Source organism: Sminthopsis crassicaudata, chromosome 1 (assembly GCF_048593235.1).
Source record: "Sminthopsis crassicaudata isolate SCR6 chromosome 1, ASM4859323v1, whole genome shotgun sequence".
Taxonomy (NCBI): Eukaryota; Metazoa; Chordata; class Mammalia; order Dasyuromorphia; family Dasyuridae; genus Sminthopsis; species Sminthopsis crassicaudata.
Window position 1 is genome coordinate 463,118,471 of NC_133617.1, and position 17,257 is coordinate 463,135,727.

Here is a 17,257-nt window from a genome sequence, read left to right on the forward strand (position 1 = left end):
GTTTAAAACTTCATCTCCCCCGCTCTTTAATTTTCTTCCTCTTGGTTCATTATGGATTTTGTTTTCACTTTGCATAAGTTCATATAAATCTTCCCAGTTTTTTCTGAAACAATTCTGCTTGTTAATTCTTATAGCATAATAATCATATATCACAAGGTGTTCAGCTTTTCATCAATTAATGGGCCTTCCCCACAATTTTCACTTCTCTGCCAACACAAAAAGAGAGGCTGTGAATATTTTTGTGTTCTCTCTCTCTCTCTCTCTCTCTCTCTCTCTCTCTCTCTCTCTCTCTCTCTCTCTCTCTCTCTCTCTCTCTCTCTCTCTCTCTCTCTCTCTCTCTCTCTCTCTCTCTCTCTCTCTCTCTCTCTCTCTCTCTCTCTCTCTCTCTCTCTCTCTCTCTCTCTTTCTCTCATCTCTCTCTGACTTCTTTTGGATATAGACCTGGTAGTGGTTTTGCTGGTCAAAGGGTACATACTTTTAGAGCCCTTTGGGCATAGTTCTTCAGAATGATTAGACCAGTTTGCAACTCTACCAACAATATATAAGTGTACCTATTTTTTCACATCCCCTCCAGCATTAATCATTTATCTTTTCTGCCATGTTAGCTAATCTGACAAATGAGATGTTAGCTGAGAGGTATTTAGTTTTCATTTCTCTGATTAACAGTAGATGTAGCTAGGAGGCTCAATGATATGGTGCTTGACCTAGACTTAAGAAGACCTAAGTTCAAATTTGAACTCAAACACTTACTAGCCCTGTATCATTTAGCCTCATCATACTAGAGAAGGAAATGACAAACTAATCCTAAATCTTTTCCAAGAAAATCCTGTAGACAATATAGTATAGTTCATGGGTCGTAAAGACATGACTGAAAGACTGAAAAATAATGATCAGTAGTGATTTAGAGCATTTTTTTTCATGTGTCTATTGATAGCTTTAATTTCTTCTTCTGAAAATTGCCAGTTTATATCTTTTGTTCATTTTTCCATTGGGGAATGGTTCTTATTTTTTATAAATTTGATTCAGTTGCTATATATTTGAGAAATGAAGCCTTTATCAAATAAATTTTCCTGCTTTTCTCCTAATTTTAGCAGCATTAGTTTTGTTTGTGTAAATTTTTTTTAATTTCATGTAATCAAAATTATCCATTTTACTTCCTGTGATATTTTCTATCTCTTATTTTGTCATAAATTTTTCCTTTGTTCATAGATCTGAGAAGTAAATTTTTCCATGATCCTTAATTTATTGATGATATCACCCTTTATTTCTAAATAATTTACCCCTTTTAACCGTATTTTGGTATATGGTATGAGATTATGCCAATAAATCACAAATTTAATTAAAAACAAAGCACACAATAATAAAAAAGACCTCTTTGATTTGATTCAATAAATGTTTTTACTAAGCCCTGAGAATAGAAAGGCACACAAAAAGTCCTTGACCTTAATAAACTTACATTCTACAAAAGTACAGGGAAAAAAAGTTAAAACTCCCTCCCAAATCATTGAGACCCCACAGACTTTAATGTTCTAATGGAACCAGTTCAGAGCTGTCCCCATAACCAGAGAACTGAAACAAGGCTGCTAAAGAGGTTCAGTTTCATTCCACTTCACATATGCATGTTTGATGACACAAAAGGAAACCTGAGAACTTTTGGACCCCATCTTCACTCCTCTAACAAAGTCACTCAGAAACTGCTAGCTGTGCCTGCTATAAAAGTCTGTGCATACATGTTCCCTGGCAGAAATGTACACAAATTAGCTGATAACTACAACCCAGGTCTTTGATTTCAAGTTTTTTGCTATTTGGTCTTATTTTCCAAGGCCATCATATTTACCAGATTTACTCTAAAATCATTTAAACTTATTAGTGGGTGAGTGTGGAGGTATTTGTCCTTTGTTTTGGAGGCGCACCATGACATCAGAAAGATGATGCCATGACATGCAGGTGAATTAGATTTAAATGAAGGAGGGCTGTGGAAGGTCACCTGCCTCACTTTTTCCCTCTAGAACCATAGGGGTCCAGTGGCAAGATATAGATCAGGATGACTGGAGAATGACCCACTATTAGGTGGGGTGAAGAGGGTATTAATTAAATAAAAAATAAAATAAAATAATCAAATTTAAATATTACTTTAAAATACATTCATGTGTGTATACTTATAATATTTCATTTAATATATTATGATATTAATATAATAATCATATATAATATAATATTTATTTTCTTTCACACTATTTCCATGAGTTAATAGAGCTTGAATAATAGGATTAGTGTGGGAAAATTGGAGGAAGTAAGACTCATGGTCTTACCGAGGATCCTTCAAAGACCCTTGCTCAAGGGGACATGCCTCCACCACTCCTGCAGGAGATGTCCATGAAGAGGCTTTCTGAGAAATCTCCCCATTTCCTTTAATTATTATTTTTTTTTAAAATCCATTATCATGGGAAAGGAGTCCATAAGTTTCACAAGTTTGACAATAGGGTCCATGACAAAACAGAGTTTAGAAACCCTGTTCTAAAGAAAAGATCCTGGTACCTCTCTCTTATAGAGAACTTTACAACTTACACTGTACTTCTTCACAACAGACTGGTGGGGTATTTTCTTCATTATACAAAGGAGAAAATTGTCACTTTTTTGACTAATGACTTACCCAAAGCCACACGCCCAGCTGTTATCGGAGCCTGAATCTCAGTCCACATCTTCTGATTCCAAGCCACCCATTTTTTACTACATTAGCTTAAAAGAAGGGAGAAGATAAACTAGTATCCCAGAGAAATGGAAAGATAAAAGAAAATCTTGGGTTTGGGGGGGACTGGGAGAAAAAAAACAAAAATGTATTGAATTCCTTCTAACCTCAGAAATAGAGAGTATCTTATATTAGATTTCTAGAACACTACACTTAGAGCCCTAAAGACCTGAATTCAAATCCCACCTCTAGTGCTAGAGATAATAACATCTACCTCAAATGTAAAGATCACATTAAATATTTCTACAAAGTGCTAAGCACAGTTCCTGGCTCATAGTAAGTACTTAATAAATACTTTTTTCCTTCTCCTTTCCCATCTTATTACCTCTGGGATCTCTGGGAAATCACTTAACCTTCTTCATCTTCAGTTTGCCCATGTGTAAAATGGGGTTTAATAATACAGAAGCACTTATACACAAGGTTCTTGTGAAGCTAAAATGTGCCAAAATTGAAAAGTTCTTTGGAAACCTTAAAACCATTCTATCAAATATCATTGATTATGAAACAGAAATAATTTTCTGTTTATTTTCTTCTCACAAACTGGTTTCTTCTTATAGAAGCCATATTATAATTCAGAGAAGATTTAATAGCAAATGTGAATTTAGGGCTCAAAACCCCAATTATGCCTCTAGCAGCGGTGATACTTAAAGAAAAAAGAGGCATCACTTGCAATCTCATCATTGTTTTGCAAAGAACAATCATATCTTGTATTCTTAAGCCTTAATTCAGACCCTTGTTCCTTCCAACCTGAACTATTCCAACTGCCTCCTAACTGGTATCTCCAGTTCATTCTGCAGAATACTTCCCTGCCAGCATCTCAGAATCACAATACCTCTATGGTTGGGAGGCATGTCAGAGGGCACCTAATCCAATCCACACTTGAACAGGAATCCCTATGAGGTGTTCATCCAACTTCTACATGCTATTCTTTGGTCATTTTTAAATCATGCCCAACTCTTCATGACCCTATTTGAGGTTTTCTTGGCAAAGATATTAGAATGGTTTGTCATTTCCTTTTCTAGCACATTTTGCCGATGAAGCAAATAGTGTTAAGTGACTTACCAGGGTCACACATCAAGTAAGTGACAGATTAGATTTGAACCAGAAAGATGGTCTTTTTGCACTCTATTACCCCACCTTTCTGCTTCCATATACAGTTGGCCAAAGAAGAGAGGCTATTTTCTTCCAAGTTACACTATGCCACTTCAAGACCTTTCCACAGGTTGAATTTTGTGGTAGAAATCCATATGAGCTCATTTGGTCTCAGTACTCATCTTCACTAGTTAAACCAGATTGTCTTCAGTGTTGATTTCAGAAAACAAATTCTATAACACTTGAACAATATCCAGAAAATCAGTATTAATGAGTCAACTATTATTACCTTTCATCTATAGAAGATATACTCAAAATATATTTTCAAATAGTATGTTCCATAGGTTTATTTAGACATTACTAATTCATCAAAGCCACTAGGACTTATAAGGTTAATAAATCTTATTTGCTGTCCTTTATTTCTTTATATCCTTTTTGAGGTCACTGTTTTGCTAGATCCAAAACCTCCTAACAAATATTTGAGCAAATGCAATGGTCCCAGGGCTGTACACATCTGGACCAGTTCCCTCCTACCTCAGCTAGTCTTTTGAATCCCAATCCCTGGGCAAATAGCTCTACACTTTGTTTACCTGATCCCATTATTCATTGGGAAGCTCTGATGTCTATTGTGTGTGGCTGATAAGTGAGCATGTTGCTGCCTAAGCAGTGAAGCCATCAGAGTCTCTAAACACTGTCCCTAATTGTATTCCCTGTTCTCTGATACCAGATGCAGTAAATTACATTTACACCCAGCCCCCTGACTTGCCAATTCTCTATTCACGAACAACAGAATCATCTCCTGAGCAAGACGGGACGAGCAGGGTAGCTGGTAAGTCTGGAGGAACTCTGTATTTATAAATGCCAAACCAAGGTCTGGGTCCTTTTATCCTGATAACTTTAATGCTGGGCCTCTTACCCATACGCTTTTCTCTCAGGCTAGGGTCTTGTTAGTCATCCTTTCTCAAGCAAACCCCCTCCCAAGAAATGTATGGGAAGAAGAAATAAGATAGTATTGTGGGATTTGATGGGAGGTCACATAGGGAAACCAATAATATTAGGGATTGGGGTGGAGAATGCCCATTGTAATATGCATATTTGTCTGCCATTTTCATTACTCTGCTTTATATCTGTCACTCTGTGTCAAAGTAAGTCTGTATGAATTAAATATCATTATCCTCTCTTCAATAACTTCCATTTACTCCAGTTGGAACTCAACTTTTTTTTTTTTTTTTTTTTTTAGGAAAAAAGTATTTTAAGATCTATGTCTAGTTTTTTAAATGGCTTATTTTAGCACATTATCTAACACTTTGGGAATTCTTTATCCATCTACACACACACACACACACACACACACACACACACACACACACACACACACACCACATAGTATTTCTCTCTCTCCCTCTCCCTCTTTTCCTCCCCCCACCCAAATAAAGGCAAGCGGGTATGGTCATTCTAAGTCTTATTGGCTTCTGAAAAGTGTCTTAGCCTTTTAAAGAATATGGTGTGATTTTTTTCCTTTTGATGTTGTTTCTTGTATTTATGGATGTCTCCAAAGTAATGTACTAGTAAGATTATGTAGATTATGTACTTATGTGTATGTCTCCCTTTATACAGTAGATGTGTTCAGTAAAATTGAGCATAAGTGATTAAAAACAAATAACATATCAAATCATGCTTTCAGTGTACTAGGAGAACTTGCTATGTAAAGGAACTCTTTGGTAAAATCTTTTGTAAAAGAATAGGGACTGGATCTATAACACTGGGAGGAGCCCTTGAATAAGGACCATCCTTCTGCTAATGCAGGTTGGCATCTTCTCTGCATCTCATTGGCTTACAAAGTTTTCTAAAACAGTTAGAGGTTGCCTAAGGTCACACAGGCAGTAAATATAGTAGTAGAAATGAACCTAGATTTCCCTGCTTTCCATATCAACTCTCCATTCCCTTGCTCTGCCCTGTCTCATAAAAAGAAAAATAAAATCAGGGAGTCAGAAGAGATCATAGAGGTGATCTAATAGTATGTATCAACCACTTTAATATAAATATAAACTAAAATATGTAAATATAAATTCATTTGGTATAGATGTCATAGTCCAAAAACATTTATCGCTTATATCTAAAGGTGAATGCATATAGGAGCTCATGTAAAACTCTTGTTCAGTTGTGTCTAATTCTTCATGACACCATTTTGGGATTTTCTTAGTTAAGGATACTAGCATGGTTTGCCATTTTCTTCTCCAGCTCACTTTATAGATGAGAAAACTGAGGCAAATAGGATGAAGTGACCTACCTAGGGTCACACAGCTAGGAGTGTCTGAGGCTGATTTTGAACTCAGGAAGATCAGTCTAATGACTTCAAGTCTGGTAATCTATCCACCTGTCCATATAAAACTAATAGACTGTCAGATTTACTTTATAGACTGAGATAGAAGGGAGGGAAAGCTGGAGAGATAAATGATTCAAAGAGTTTTCATTGCACATATACAATTCAAATATAACTTACAATCTTAGGAAGCTGTTCACAATTAATACATATGTCAAAGCCAGTACTTGAATCCAGGTCTCCCTAACTCCAAAACCATCACTCTATCTACTGCCTGACTTCCCTTTTCCACATTTCTATTTTGTTCTTCTTGTTCAGTCATTTTAGTTGTGTTCCACTCTTTGTGACCCCATTTAGGGTTTTCTTGGCAAAGATACTGGTTTGCCATTTCTTTCTACAGCTCATTTTACAGATAAGGAAATTGAGGTAAATGGAAATAAAGGACTTGTCCAGAATCACACAGATGATAAGTGTCTAAGACACTCTACTCAGGAAGGTGAGTCTTCCTGACTTCAGGCCCTCCAGTCTATTCACTGTCATTTAACTGCCCTCTATATTTCTATAACCCCTCACATACTAGCCTACTAAACATAACTAAAAGTCACTCTATGTCGCAAAAACATAGATTTCCATAGTTAAGCATTTATTTATTACTTACAAAATCAGAGTTGGAAACCTGCAAGCAGGACATGTATTTGCCTCATTTAAATTTATAGTCATTAGTAAATCTGGATATGATTAGCCCTGGACTTCTCACCCTGAGGTTAAATAGCTAAAAATTTACATGCAAAATGAGAAGTGTGGCTTCCTGAAACATCAAGAGTTTGTGTAATAGTGCCAAAGGAAGAGAGAAAGTTCTTATGAGGTCAATACAATTTATTAACTGTTCAAAAATCACAGGTCATTCCTTTTGTTATTGGGTATCTCAATGGTCATAGGCCTCATTTTTCATTTCTTTCTTTGTTTTGAAAAACATTTGTGGAGAGATCCCTTTCTTAGTCATTTCCTGTCATTCAAATTGTCCTCTCCTCCCTTCAAACAAATTACAGTTGCAACAGATTAAGAGTTGAAGAAAAAAAAAAAGAGAGAGAGAGAGAGAAAAGTTGATATATAAGAGCAGATAGTTTTCAGTGGTTGTGCCATTCAAGTGCAAAGAAATATAATTTTTAAAAAATTAAATGTATATGTGCCTGCATTCTTTCCATTCATTCAATATTTAAATATTTTAAATGCCTGCTGTATGTAGAACAGTGTGATAACAAATTAAGTCTGAATCCCTGCTCTTATGGGGCCTTATGAAATAAAAGTTTGAAATACATCCCAGATAATAATACACATTAATATATTGTAAGTATAGGTATAAAATATAAAATAGAGGTTTAGGTACAAAAGGTTTCGATCCAGAGCCAAAGAAGGCTTTTTGATGGAAGTTAAAGAGCTAGAGACAAGAAGATCTGAGTTCAAATCTAATACCTGTGTAATTCTAGACAACTCATTTGATCTTTGTTTGCCTGTTTCTTTATCTGTTAAATGGGGATAATAATAGCATCTATCCCTCAGGATTGTTGTGTGGACCAAATGAGATACACAGTAAGTGCTCCATAAATGTTAGTTAGCTGTCATTATGATTATTATTATTCATTGAATTCCTCTGGAGTTCAAATCCAGCCTTAGATACTAGCTTTATGACCCTGGACAAGTCAGCTGTAAAATAGAGATAATAATAGCATCTACTCTCCAAGGTGATTGATCAAATGAAATAATTTGTACAGCACTTTGGAAACTTTAAATCATTATATAAATACTAGTTATAAAATTAAGAAGACTTGGAGATTCAACAGATGAAACTTTAAGGGTCACAAATCTAGAAGTGGAAGTCTCTTCATTTTATAACAGAGCAAAGTAAGTCACGCAAGCTTGTGATTTGTGTGAAGTCATGCAGTTAATGATAATAAATAATATTGTTATAATTTTATAAATAAATAATGTATAACATAACATAATAACAAGTATCAAATGGAGAATTTGACTTGAAAGCCTGTGTTCTTTCTTTCCACTGTAACATGTTGCCTAATCAGTGATTAATCAGATTGATTTTTTTTTTGACTAGGTAAAAGAGGCCATTCTCTGCCTCCTTTCTTACTTAACTTTCATTATTGTGCCATTCAGTCAAACAGATCTATTGAAGAACTTAACTTAAAAAGCCTAGTTCTCCCATTGCATCCAGGGCCATCTTCAGTCATTGTGATCTGTATCTGGCCACTGGTTCCAAATGGCTCTGAAGGTGAAAGTAGTCAGGTGACCTTACATACTCCTCCCTCACTTAAATCCAAGTTATTTCCATATCATGCATTACTTCCCTGATGTCATGATCATCTTCAAGAATGAAGACCAAACAACAATATATTGCTTCCTCAAAGAGAGGATTAAGATATCAAAAAGAAGAGAAAATAGAGTATGCCAGAAAAAAAAAATCATTTGAGCTTTGGACCACAGATATTAGGTAGAAACAAGATTTTTATAACAGAAATATAAATCTCTTCCCTCATACTTAAGAGAGCTCAGCAATCCAAATAATGTAAATAAATAGCAATAACATGTTTCTATAGCACTTTAAAGTTCGCAAACTACTTTCCTCACAAATTTGTAAGATAAGTAGTTTAAATAATATTCAATTTTGACTCAGACAAATAATAGATAAATAGACAAACAAGAGTTTGATTGTTCTAGATTAGTTGTGTCAAACTCAAAGAGAAATCAGTCCACTAAACTATGCATGAGGGTCCCTGTGAGCATATATTAATTTAGAAAAGCAGTCATTAACATTATCTGTGTTTTATTTTATTTTTATTTAATCATATACCTCCCAGTTACATTTTAACCTATTCTTTGCCCCCCCAAACCTCAATGGAGCATTGTGGGTGGGGATCTGCCTAGTCTATACACAACACCTCTGTTCTAGACCAGTATCTGACTCTAAAGAGAGACACCACTCTGAATTATTATTAATAATAATAAAAGAGTAATGAATGAGATAATAATAGCCTTATGTTTATATCACCAGCATCAAGAGAAGCTGTGGGGAAATGGTGCCTTCAGTAAAGAATAATGAAGTGAAAAGTGGGCTATATACATGGACAAAGATCCTGGGATCGAATCCAGAGCTACTGTTGCTATTTCTGAGATATTTGACATGCCACTTTATGCCCCTGTCCCTCAAAATCTCAGCTATAAAATGAAGGAGTTGAATTACTTAGGAGAATACTTCCTTCCTTCCTTCCTTCCTTCCTTCCTTCCTTCCTTCCTTCCTTCCTTCCTTCCTTCCTTCCTTCCTTCCTTCCTTCCTTCCTTCCTTCCTTCCGAATTAAAATCAAGTTTTGTATATTTCCTAGCAAGTTCTTAACCTTGCTAACCTTCAGTTTTCTCATCTGTAAAATAGAGATTTAAAAGAAAAAAAGAATGTATTATCTAACTCAGGAGCTATTTTGACCACAAAATATGAGATTATCATAATTATTTACTCTCCCATTAGAACTACAGTTATTCCATAATTCACATGAAAACATCAAATACCTATGATGTGCTAGATTTTATAATGAATACATTTGTATAATGCTAATGCACTGGAGCAGCTAGGTAGCATTGCAGTGGATAGAGGGCTGGGTCTAGGATCAGGACTCATGTTCCTGAGTTCAAATCCAACCTCAGACACTCACAAACTCTGTGATCCTGGGCAAGTCATTTAACTTCTATTTGCATCAGTTTCTTTATCTGATAAATGAATTGGAGAAAGAAATGGAAAATCATTCCAGTATCTTTGCCAAGAAAAGCCCAATGATGTCACGAATAGTTGGACACAATTGAAAACAACCATATAATAGCAATGCATTCATCATTGATGCTCATTGGTTGATTCTAATTTGTGTATGCCCTTAAAGTTGAGTGAATTGCCTCCATATTAGAAACTCTTGATTTTTCCATTTCTGTATATTCCCAATAGAACTAAATTGGATTCCCTTTTACTTTCAAATCCATTAGAAAAGAAGTGTTTATCAAGCACCTGTTATGTACCAGGTACCAAGCTACACACTTTACAAATATAGCATTTGATCCTCATAGTAACATTTGATGTAGAGGCTAGTATTGTCCCCATTTTACAGTGAAGAAAACCTGAGGCAGACAGAGTTTCAATGACTTGCCTGGGTTCATATAACTGGTACATAGCTAAAGCCAAATTTAAATTCTGTCTTTCTGACTCCAGGCCCAGTGCTCTATCTAGTTACTTTTGTATCCAGAGATAACAGACTGGTTGAGGAATAGGAGTGAGGTGTAAGATCCACAAACGTTTTCCTAAAGCCACGGGGAATAGTTTTATCTTCATGCTCCTAACCTACTTCTGCCTCACTTCCTCCTACTCTCCCAATCCCCAATATCTAGTCTTTACCTTGACCCTCCTACTTAGCAGGAACCTTACATCCACTAAAGTCCTAACTTGGATATTACCCTCACTATATACCTAATCTCTGTAAGGGTGCTATCGTCATGATAAAAGATATTGGGGAGGGGATATTTTATAGCCACCTGCATTATTCATTAGTCAAGCTAAACCCAGAGGCCATGGAATGTAATGCTACCTCAGTCTCCATTCACTTGCTATGGGCCTCTTGGCCAGTAACTAATTTAACTATTTTGTGTCTTACTGTCCTCATCTTTGCAATGAAAATAACTCCTCAGCCACTTCATAGATTATGAAAAGTAAAAGAAAATTATTTGAAAGTAATTCATATATATATATATATATATATATATATATATATATGTATATAGAAATATATTTCTAGATATCAGCATACACATTAATATATATTGAGGGAGGAGGGAATGGATCTGTGATCTACTTAGCATGAAGAACCCCCAGTAAGGAAAACATTTTTATCAGAGCTAATGAATTATAACTTAGGAAGGAAGGAAGGAGGGAGGGAAGGAACGTAGGAAACATCATTTATTAAGTACTTACTATGTTCTAGGCACTGTGAAAAGCTCTTGGAATATAAATACAAGTAAATAGGATGGCCTCTGTCCTCAATAAGCTTACATTTTAATGAAAAAAGATAACACATAAAAGGGTGCTAGAAAGAGTAGGGTACCCATGCAAAGGATGGTGAGCAGCTACCAAGGGACAGTTAGGTAGCACAGTGGGTAGACTGAAATCAGTCCGTCCTGAGTTCAAGTCAGGCTTTAGATACTTACTAGCTATGTGACCCAGGGCAAGTCACTTAACCTCTTTCTCTTTCAGTTTACTCGTGTGTAAAATAGGGATAATAATAACACTTTATCAGGGTTGTTGTGAAGATAAAATGAGATAATATTTGAAAATGCCTTTGCAAATCTTAAAGCACTATATAATTGCTAGGTATGTATAAGAAACCCCAAAACGTGCATAGAGTCAGAAGTATGCTGGTAAATGTTTAAAAAACAAAACAAAACAAAACAAAACAAAACAAAACAAAAAAAAAAAAAAAACAACAGGTTTTACCAAAAAAAAAAATTCATTGTACATACACGTTTTTAAATTTAATCCAAATTATCAACACTTTCTTAAGTCTAGACAATCAAGAAAAAAAAAGACAAGACTTGATTTGTTAATAATTACAGATTTCTGAATTGTCTGTGCTCAGGCCAATTAGAGTTAGAGTTGTTCTAGTTCCCTTAAAAAGACTCACCTATTAGAGCTAGAAGACTGAGAAGTGGAGTCCAAGTTTCCAGTGACTTAGTGATGGTCTGAGAGTAAAGCTTTAAGTCTTCCACAAAATTCTTCTTCCTTCATTGCTTCATCTCTTCAAAGAATTGGCCCCAGCTCAGTCATGGATCCTTGAAATATTGGCTTTAACAGGCACTTGTTATTATGCATTTCCAATGTGAAAAGCACCATTTTGGCTACTGGAGAAGTTACAGACATTTCATATCATTATAACTCTCAACTAGAAAGAATCCTAAAGACCATTTTGCAAATGAGGAAACTGAGACCGAAAAGGTTAAATCACACAATAGGTAAACAGCAAAATTGGGATTTGAACTCTCAGACTCCATGTTCAGCTCTCTTTACATTCTACAATATTGCATGATGAAAGAACCATTCTTTCATGTAGCTTACCATGTAGTTTTCCCATGTAAGGAAATAAAGCACATTCACAAATAAATACACGGCAACTATATTGGCTCAAAATTAAGTATGAGATCCAGGGATAGGAAGTGTGACAAGGTAAAGAGATAAAGGAGAGAAGATTCTCTAAAGGAGTTAACATTTGCTCTGGGCTTTCAATGATGAGTAGAAAATCATTGGAGCAGCTAGATGGCACAGTGAATAGAGTGCTGGACCAGAGTCAGGAAGACATCTCTGTGAGCTGAAATCTGGCCTTAGAAACTTACTAGCTATGTGACTCAGGCCAAGTCATTTATCCTGTTTACTGCAGTTTCTTCATTTGTAAAATGAGCTGGAGGAGGAAATGACAAACCATTTCAGTATCTTTGCTAAGAAAACTCCAAATGGGATCACAAAGAATCAGACATGGCTGAAAAAACAATAACTGAACAACAAGAAAATAATTGAGTGAAGAGAGGTTGAGGAAACTCTAAGCACAGGAAATAATATATGCATAGATAGGAAAATTCAGTGTATATCCTGAGGGAAAAAATAATTCAGCTTAGTTAGAGGGTACAATGTGTATAGTGGAGTACTATATGGTACTATCTTATTCTACAAGAATATAAACCTGGGAAGGTAGGAGAGCATAACTCTTGTGGAAGGGTTTGAATGCTCAGTGAAGTAGATTGAACTTTACTTGATAGGACACAGGAAGCCATTGAAGATTTTCAAGCAAAAGCATAACATGATTAGATCTATTAATTAGGAACTTTAATTTGGCATTACTTAGAAGCAGGAGAAACAAAAAAGGCCCCTACGAGAATTGCACTGCCAAAATCCAATAAACCATTAAATTTTAAAATGCGTTACTTCATCTTAGGCCAAAATTGCAGCTTATTATGGCAAATGATGTGGACCTGGCAGTGTAGAATTAAAGTGAAGTCATATTAGAACAACTTTATGCCTAAAAACTTATTTGGACTTGGACAAGTCTTTGAAGATTAGATAGATAGATAGATAGATAGATAGATAGATAGATAGATAGATAGATAGATAAGGATGAGAAGAAGGAAGGAGGGAGGGAAGGAGGAAGGGAGAAAAAGGAGGAGAGAGGGAGGGATAGGAAAGAGAGAGGGAAGCAAGAAAGGAGGGAAAAAAGGGAGGGAGCAAAGAAAAGAGAGAGAGAGGAAGGAAGGAAGAAAGAAAAGGAAGGAAGGAAGGAAGGAAAGAGCAGACTTTAAATAGTGCAATAATCCCAACTGCCTTTCTCAGTAAATATAAGCATAAGACAATGGATAAAAGGTTCATTACCTGAATTGATGTATATATTTTAGGGAGTTTCTAAACTTGAATGGGGGAAAAACTCCTTTTTATTTTCACTAATTTTTGGTTTCCTTTGTTATCCTATAAATTTTATTTTATGCAATTAAAAATATTATTCTGAGAAGGGTCCATAAGCTTCATCAGTCTGCCAAACAGATCAATGATATTAGAAAGATAAAGAATTCTTACATTAAAATGGAGGTCTTAAATCTGTTTCTCTTTCAGTCTCCCTGAAATGTATGCTTCTTATACTGAGTGTTATTATACAGTCTTCTTTTCATCATATCCATAGACACTTTTATCACCTTACTTAAAAGCTAGTAAGAGTTCATAAAAAGGACAGCCTTAGTTAGCCATCCTAGACTCTCAGCTTCTGTGTCTTTTTTTTTTCCATTATGAAACAAGAAAAAAGCCATGTGGAGATATAACCCTCAAATGCCCTTTCAGGGGCTTTCTCCATTCTCCTTTAATCATTAGTTTTCCTGACAACTAAGTTTTCACCTGTTTTTACTTTCTTCTATTTCATTAGAAGTCCTTGTTCCCACTTTTCTTCTAATCATTAGCTAAGTTTTAAGTTCTCAAATATATTTCATGGACCCCTGGCTATTCCTGACACCTTTCATGGGATTCATGGGATCAAAATGATTTTTGTAATAAGACTTAAGACTCTATTTGCTTAATAAAATTTCCTTTCTCTTTACCTATGAGAGACCAGGTATTTTTCATATGCTTCAGCCAAAATAATTTATCACAACAAATTCAATACAGAAAGAGATATGAGAAGGTACTTATATTTTATTGTTAGATGTTAAAGAGGTTTGTAAAAATAAGTAAAACAATGCTACTTTTCTCACCAAATTTTTTTTGTTGTTTTAGAAAATACGCCTATTTTTTTTTAATGTTACTTATGTGAAGATGTAATGAGTTTATTATAATTTTAAATTAATTAACTTTTTTAAAAATCTTAACAGCTTTAAGTTCTGATATGGTAAATATCAATAGATACACCCTCACATCAACAAAAGCTCTTGGAGTCCTGACACCAAAAAGCTTAAGAATCTTTCACTTAAGGATTCACAAAAAATAAAATTCAAATTCATCTGTTTTCCCAACTCAAACCTGCTTTGTGATACAGATTGTCTCTTTTACAGAGATACTCTATTCCAGCAATAATTATTTAATGATACTGTTCTATACTTTATGGGTGATTATTGAGATTCTCAGAGTTAATTTTGTTTATTTAGGAAGACTTACTTTGGAACCTACCCACTTACCCAGAGTGCACTTGCTTTCCTGTACTCTTAAACAATTGAAAATTGATAAGATTTTTAAGATCATAGATTAAAAACAGGAAGGAATCTCTCAGAAGCATTTTAATCCAACTCTTACTTTTTGTAAATGAAGATTATAAGGTCCAAACAGGTTGTCCAGTGTCACACAAGCAGTTAAGTGATAATTGATAATTGAACCTAGCTCCATCAACTCCAAACCAAGTCCTCTTCCACTAGTTAACCTTGTGTTGGATTAGATTTGTGATTTTTTTACAGAGATTGGACAAAACTATTATGCTTCATTTTGACCAAATTTCAGACTGATTCATGCTAAAAAGATCCAGATTTTAAGGAAAATATCTTGTAAAATATCTTTATTTTTCCCAATTTAGCTGGTATCTTTGTGAGCAATAGAAAACATAGAAATGTTATCATGCAAAAAAATTATAAAAGTGTATAATTAAAAGCAGAAGCATTTTGTTTCATATTGCCTTGATTGTAGATCAAAGTGTTATCCTATTTTTATGTTTTATTAAATGAGGAATCATTGGTATTATATTGTTTCACAATTTTTCTAATCTTTGTTAAATAAGCATTCACCAAAATTTTCTGTAGTTAGGTAAAAATTAACTAGAGGAACTCAGGAGTTAATAAAAATTAGAATAGGGATAGAGATTTCATTGATATGGGAACTCTACATGAGGAACTATTCCCCTATCAATTCATGTTGGCACTTTCTTTGCAACTTGCTGCACACAGGTCACACAAGTAGTATACATTAGAAGCAGGAATTAAACATGGATTTTCCTGGTTTTCAGGTTAACTCTTTATCCACTATAACTTTCGTTATTAAACTAAGTTAACACTTTAAAACACACATACACACAACTTTTAAGATATCGTCTTTATAAGGAATCTACTAAATCTAAAAACCCATTCTACTTAATTATTGCTGAGGTAGGAATCATTATGAATGTTTGGTAAAATCTAAGTTATACATCGACTTTTTTTTAAGGCAATCAGGGTGAAATTACTTGTTCAGGGTCACATAAGTTAGTAAGTGGCAAATTTGAACTTAGGCCTTTTTGACTTCAGGGCCAGTGCTCTATCCGCTGTACCACCTAGCTGCCACTCCATCTGCTTCTTTAACCACTGCTGTGTGTGTGTGTGTGTGTGTGTGTGTGTGTGTGTGTGTGTGTGTGTGTGTGTGTGTGTGTGTGTGTTTCGCCTGTTTGTAAGAGACAAAGGTTGGGTGTCCTCGAGGGGAAAAAAAAAAATACTAAGATTTTCCTTGGATTAAGTAGAACTTTAATGATCGAATGTCTTGAAAAGATGAAACTGAATTTTTTATTGTAATCTCAAAAAAAAAAAAATGACTAGCATGCAGCTTCCCTTATCTTCCTCCAGAAATGATATACTTATGATTTTTCTTCATCACATGTGTTCAAGTGACTGGTTCAACTATGATTCTCTTCACCTTTTGACCAGTGGGAAGAAGTATTTGTGATCTTCAGAACTGGAGCCTGCAACTAGATCTCCAATGACTGTTCTGTCCATGTTCCAGTCTGTATGGATAGCCTAAACTCAGTTTTGTCCTGCTTCTAGCCACCTTTTCTTTTTCTCAATAGTATTTTATTTTTTCCAAATACATTTTTGAAAGACTTTGTGTTCCAAATGTTTTCTCCCTCCCTTCCCCAAAACAGCAAGAAATCTGATATAGGTTAAATATGTGCAGAACTTTTAAACATATTTCCATATTTGTCATGTTATGCATGAAAAATCAGACCAAAAGGGAAAAAAAATCGAGAAAGGAAAAAAATAAAAAAACAAGGTGAAAATACTATTCTTTGATCCACATTCAGTCTCCATAGTCCTCTCTCTGGATGCGGATGGCATTTTATACCCCAAGTTCTAGTCACTTATTTAGAAAGGAAGTGTCTCAAGCGTTCTCGTCATCTGAAGACACCTTAAAAAATGTTTTTTACTTTCTTTTGGAGTAGAAATTGAAAGAACTCCAAGAGAGCCCCTAACTTCAGAATCCTGAGCTTGGCAACAAAGAAGAAAAAAGTGGAAATTAGAAATGGGCAAAGGTCTCTGAGGGAAAACAGCCAGAGGAGTATGACCACTTGAATGTTCAGTGCTTTTAAAATTCTCTCTTCTTTCAGTCAGAGTTAAGTCCCATAGTTCTTTGCATGTTATCAACCTTAATGCATCACTTGACACTGAATCTTAAGCAGTCATTGATGTCTCTCTCTTAATTGAACTTCCTTTACACAGGACTGATAGGCTGATCACTACTGATGTGTGGTGCCTCCTCCTTACTATACTTGTCTCTGTAACGCACATACTACCGT

At 35.1% G+C, this 17,257-nt stretch overlaps 1 protein-coding gene across 7 annotated transcripts in view; it reads left to right on the forward strand.

Annotated features, from left to right (window-relative positions):
* The window catches only part of PALM2AKAP2 (PALM2 and AKAP2 fusion), a 485,619-nt gene that overhangs the window by 216,553 nt on the left and 251,809 nt on the right, over positions 1 to 17,257 (forward strand). For 4 of the 7 annotated variants that reach the window (XM_074280842.1, XM_074280849.1, XM_074280840.1 and 1 more), the window contains exon 6: positions 4,569 to 4,670. The exons of the other annotated variants lie outside the window; for them this stretch is intronic. In XM_074280842.1, coding sequence (XP_074136943.1) covers positions 4,569 to 4,670 — 102 coding nt within the window. The remainder of the gene's footprint in view (positions 1 to 4,568; positions 4,671 to 17,257) is intronic. 7 annotated transcript variants of the gene reach the window in all.